The 4768-nt window shown below is 40.6% G+C and overlaps 1 protein-coding gene across 2 annotated transcripts; it reads left to right on the top strand.

The window, feature by feature from the left end:
* The first annotated feature begins 124 nt into the window (after nt 1-124).
* LOC104958222 (CREB-binding protein-like) lies at nt 125-4718 on the top strand. 2 transcript variants are annotated; one of them, XM_010785950.1, is made up of 3 exons: nt 125-555; nt 3237-3479; nt 4229-4718. In XM_010785950.1, the coding sequence occupies exons 1-3, from the start codon at nt 301-303 to the stop codon at nt 4319-4321; spliced, it is 591 nt and encodes a 196-aa protein (XP_010784252.1). In that variant the 5' UTR covers nt 125-300; the 3' UTR covers nt 4322-4718. The 2 variants fall into 2 exon arrangements, with proteins under 2 accessions (XP_010784252.1, XP_010784253.1); XM_010785951.1 differs by having other exon boundaries at nt 125-522; nt 4229-4712.
* Nucleotides 4719-4768: the final 50 nt, after the last annotated feature.

The raw sequence follows: 4768 nt of genomic DNA, 5'->3' as shown, positions 1-4768 counted from the left end.
TGTGGTGGTGCAGCAGGTCTGTGAGGTAGGGGGGGGGCCTGGTTGTTGAGGGCTTTGTGAGTAATGAGATAAATAGAGCGGCATGTTTAGGAGAATGTGTTTGGTTGGTTGTAAGAGGGACGAGGTGCATCACGTGTTAATGTATCATTGGGGCTCGAATTGACTTCCTGAACTAGCTCGCAGGCTTCGCCCCATTTGTGTGTAAAGATTATAAAAGATAGAAAAATAGGAACATAGACAATCCGAATGACAAAAATAATAATCTGAACGTGTATATAAAAAAAATACGGATCCAGGAGGATGTCAACAATCTTCCAGGTGTTGTCAGAGAAGTGTGCATTAGGCAGGAAAAGCTGTTCCCATTTATGCCTGAATTTTGTTTTTCCCGCTGCTACTCTTCCAGTCTTCAAGCCGGAGGAGCTGCGCCAGGCTCTGATGCCGACCCTGGAGGCTCTGTACCGGCAGGACCCCGAGTCCCTGCCCTTCCGCCAGCCGGTGGACCCCCAGTTACTGGGAATACCCGTACGTATTCGAACTAGTAACAAAACTAACCTGGTAAGGGACTGCACTGGCTGCCATTTTGCTTCCTCTGAAAACTTAGCTTTTTTTTTTTTTTTATTCTTTGTTTTCATTATTTCATCTTACATTTTTATTTCTCCTTTTATCATATATGTCTGACTTCTATTTTAAAACATCTGCTTCGAGTTTATTTCATCTTTTAGTTTTTCTCCCATGGTATGACAGAAGTTAGGAAAATTAGATTTGAAAGTGTGTTTCCTTTTTTTTTTGTAAAGTTCTTGTCATTAGTAAATCAAAGCAATGACTCGTAAGAACAGTTGCCTTTACTTTGATGGAACTGCAACAACGTCCAAAAGTAAACATATTTTATACGAAATGTTGACGTGGAAATTAAGATTTTTGTGTTGACAACGCAATTGCAAATTACATTTGTCGAACCCTGAATATAATAATCGAACAAAAATGTAATATAAGCATCCATCAGAGTATTATTTTTAATAAATAAATACCTGTCATCACTATGTCCAAAGAAAGGACTTCATCTACTCCAACTGTTCATGAGTCAATTGCTTTTATTTATCACTTATTATTTGTTTGACCGTTTACATTTTAGGTTTTATTTAAAATCATGTTTTTTTCTTTTTTAGTTTTCATCCCATTGCTAGCTTTCTAGTTCAGTTCCTCACCAGTAGTAGTGTGTTCATGCGGCCGTGTGCAGAGGTGGGACAATGACTTTAACCCTCATTACATCCAAATTAGAGGGGGAACAATCCTCAATTCAAAAGAAGATTCAGTATGTGCTTACATACAGTTTAAAATCACTAAATATTGAAAACTGAGTGAAGGTGTCCGTCCCCCCGCTGCCTCGTGCAATGTGACCTTTAATAAACGCAATTTCTAGAGCAGTGATGAGCGAGCTTGAGGCTATTGGCTCATCTCTACAAGTCAAGTGATGCAGCTAACCACTGTTGTGTGATTATATAACTCAATCATTTGGCCGTGAGTTGTAATATCTATCACTTTTTCTGATGTATTCAAGACAAAGGGTCTGCTCACTAAGCTATGGTGACACCAAGATGGACCCTGATCTTCTTATTCTAAACTTTGGTTGATTTTCCAAAAGAAGTATTTATTTTCCTCGCATATTCTCAAGTCCTTTCTCAAATTTTGGTTTTGAGGCGCAGCAGGAAAGGACGTTTGGATTCTTATGCACCTCCTCTTTACATTTACTTCCCTTCAGCACTGTTGGCTTTAACTCCTGCCATAGAATTGCCACGTGTTAACGTCAGACACTATGTTGCTTCTATAAAAAAACAGTGAATATCTGTCTGCCTGTTGCCACTGCGCTGTTCTTCTTCACCCTAAATGCTTTCCGAGGCTGAAAGGCTTCAGATTTCAACAGAGAACAACCAACCCCAGCATGCAGTGTGGCTAAATGACAAGATTTATATAATGATTTTCACTCATTTAGCTTTCAGAGTTTTCAAACCTGGGAATTAGTCTGTATTTTACCACTTTCTTGTCTAAAAGTATTATTTTCTGGGGGTTAAAGGCCTGCAATAAGGGCTGTGGTTGACACTAGTTTGTGATATTTTAAAGTTTTGTTCTACGACAAAAAATACGTCAGTAAATACCCCACTGTTAAATATCTGAAGCTAACAAGTGGCTATTCAAGTGCTGTACAAAAAATTAACAATATTGAGATATAGTGCAGCAGAAACATATTATAAAGTGACATTTAAATACATTTTTAAGGACGATAAAATAAAAGAAAGCTAAAATGGAAAAAGATGGGTATAAAACACAAGAATCATAATTACAGTGCTTTACGTTAAATGTTGCTGATTGCATTTTCACTTTAAAAATCAAAGTGGTGTTAATATGTGGAGGTGATCCTGCTGAACAAAAGTGTAAGTATCATAAACGTGTGTTTGCCACTGATCTTATTTTCTGCAATACTCCAAAATCCAATGAAAATATCCCATTGGCTTTTTGACAAGAGAGCCATCATGATGCTAACTCTGTCATCCCTGCAGCTAAAGAATATATACAAAACATGTTAGCTTAAAGGTGGGGTAGGTAATTCACTTCAGAAACACTTGTTGTTATATTCCATGGAATAAATGTCATCTGTGTCGCTGTAAAAAGCACGACCAATCATCTGAGCCGGCCCGGCTAAAATAACTGGATGGCCTACCTGCCTGTCAGCCTTCCATCTGTGCACAAACTTATCTCGTGCCCTCATTGGTCATGTGTGTGTTGGAGGAGGGGCTCTGTAAGGAAGTCTGAAGGAAGAGGCAGATTTCTTCCGGTTGTGTATTTTCAAATTCTAGCGCACTCGAGCTGGTTTCTCCATTCTTACCTACCCTACCTTTAAGCTGGTTTCTTTTTAGTATTTAGCGGTAGAGGATTGGACAGACTTGTGGCGGTTTCCTGGTCCCTGAACGCAGCACAGATTGAAATGAGGGTGCAAAGCAGAGAGCTGGAGGGCAGAAGTTGTCATGTCTCTCTGTTTGCACGCGAACTTTCTCTTCTGCAGCGCTCAACCACCTTGTCCTCCCTGCACCCTCTTCTTCTTCTCTCCCTCCTCTGGTCCCGTCTGGATCATCTCACCTGATGACCACCACCCTGATGCTGACGGTCATACTGTTCTGTTCCCTATTTCTCTTCCCCCTCAACCACTTTACCACATGATCCTGAACGGTGGCTCCATATAGCAGGACTACTTTGACATCGTGAAAAGCCCCATGGACCTGTCGACCATCAAGAGGAAGCTGGACACGGGGCAGTACCAGGAGCCGTGGCAGTACGTGGACGACATCTGGCTGATGTTCAACAACGCCTGGCTGTACAACCGCAAGACGTCGCGCGTCTACAAGTACTGCTCCAAACTGGCCGAGGTGTTCGAGTCCGAGATCGACCTCGTCATGCAGGGCCTCGGGTACTGCTGCGGGAGGAAGGTGAGGAGTGGTTCTCTAATGTTGTCTGGCCCCAGATGAGGATTATTCCCCTTAGTGAAGACATTTTGCTTTTTTATTTTGGTCAGGATTGGGTTTGCGGTAGATTTAGTGGAAAATATTCCTTTTGTTTTATTCTTTATTTGAAGTCACATTGTATTAATTAACAGGTTGCACAATCATCCAGAGTTGGATCTATACAGTGATCCATGTTTTAAGGTCTTTCCAGTACAATTACACTCAAACAAAGGAAACAAGAAACAAGGGGTGTTTTCTGTTTTGAGAGACAGAAAATACAGCGGGTAGTAATCAAGGCATATTTAAGCAAAGGCTGCTCTGGAAAGATTCTCCCAACCCTTTCCAAGCTTTCTCAAAGTATTGTGTATAATTTGATTATTTCCATGACAAGGATTTCAATTATTATCTCATACCGGTTTAAGACATGTCCTTGTAATTGCTTCCTAGCAGCTATGTTTGATATTCCTGTGAGAATAATGATATAAGTGTTTGTTGAATATGAGGATACAGGCTTAGCATCATTTTAGCATTTAGATAAGGGTAAGGTTTAAGCAAGATGAGATTAATCTAGAGAAACGTGCAAAAGTGTTCAGATTTTGTCGAAGTGGATCCTGGTTCACTTATCATGGCTGAGGATGACACTGATATTTTGTAATGTATTCGGTCTGTGTCAAATATTCCTCTGATAACAAATCCTGACACATCGGTTTCTTTCTGCCTCTTTATCTCTGCAGTTTGAGTTTTCCCCCCAAACTCTGTGCTGCTATGGAAAACAATTATGCACCATCCAACGAGACGTTGCCTATTTCAGCTACCAGAACAGGTAAGGGCTTTCGGCGCATTGGAAACACATAGCCTTTTTATTTGGTTTTTAGAAAATATGATGGACACCTTGCTTTTGTATTTCTGCACATTGTGTATTGTATTTCCTGTATGCAACCAGTGCAATCACAGAGGAGTTTTAATTTGGCTTCAAATGGTTACCCTGGCACCAACTTCCATCTTCATAGCTCACCGTTTTATTAATTCCATTATGTGTTCATTCATAAAGTGGGCTCCTGTCTTCCTAAGCACTCACTGACTAACTCTTCAAGCACAACTCTTGCATTTGTCTATGATAAATAACTGCAGAAGGAAGTGTTGCGTCTATGTTCACCACCAGAAGAACGGTTCCCACTTTATGAATGAGCTGAAGGATGATGGGTCTCTGTTGCTTTACCGTTTATTTTTTTCCTCATCCACCCCTTCATGTCCTGAGACTCATACCCCCCCCC

Source organism: Notothenia coriiceps, unplaced genomic scaffold (assembly GCF_000735185.1).
Source record: "Notothenia coriiceps isolate Sejong01 unplaced genomic scaffold, NC01 NC01_scaffold00028445, whole genome shotgun sequence".
Lineage (NCBI taxonomy): Eukaryota > Metazoa > Chordata > Actinopteri > Perciformes > Nototheniidae > Notothenia > Notothenia coriiceps.
This window is presented reverse-complemented; position numbering and strand designations above follow the sequence as displayed.

Bases quoted from the DNA above. Each gene is read 5' to 3' on its own strand.
- LOC104958222 (XM_010785950.1), top strand. From the start codon at position 301: ATGTCAACAATCTTCCAGGTGTTGTCAGAGAAGTGTGCATTAGGCAGG. The intron at 556-3,236 runs GTAAGGGACTGC...GGCTCCATATAG, and splicing joins CTAGTAACAAAACTAACCTG to CAGGACTACTTTGACATCGT. The intron at 3,480-4,228 runs GTGAGGAGTGGT...TTATCTCTGCAG, and splicing joins GGTACTGCTGCGGGAGGAAG to TTTGAGTTTTCCCCCCAAAC.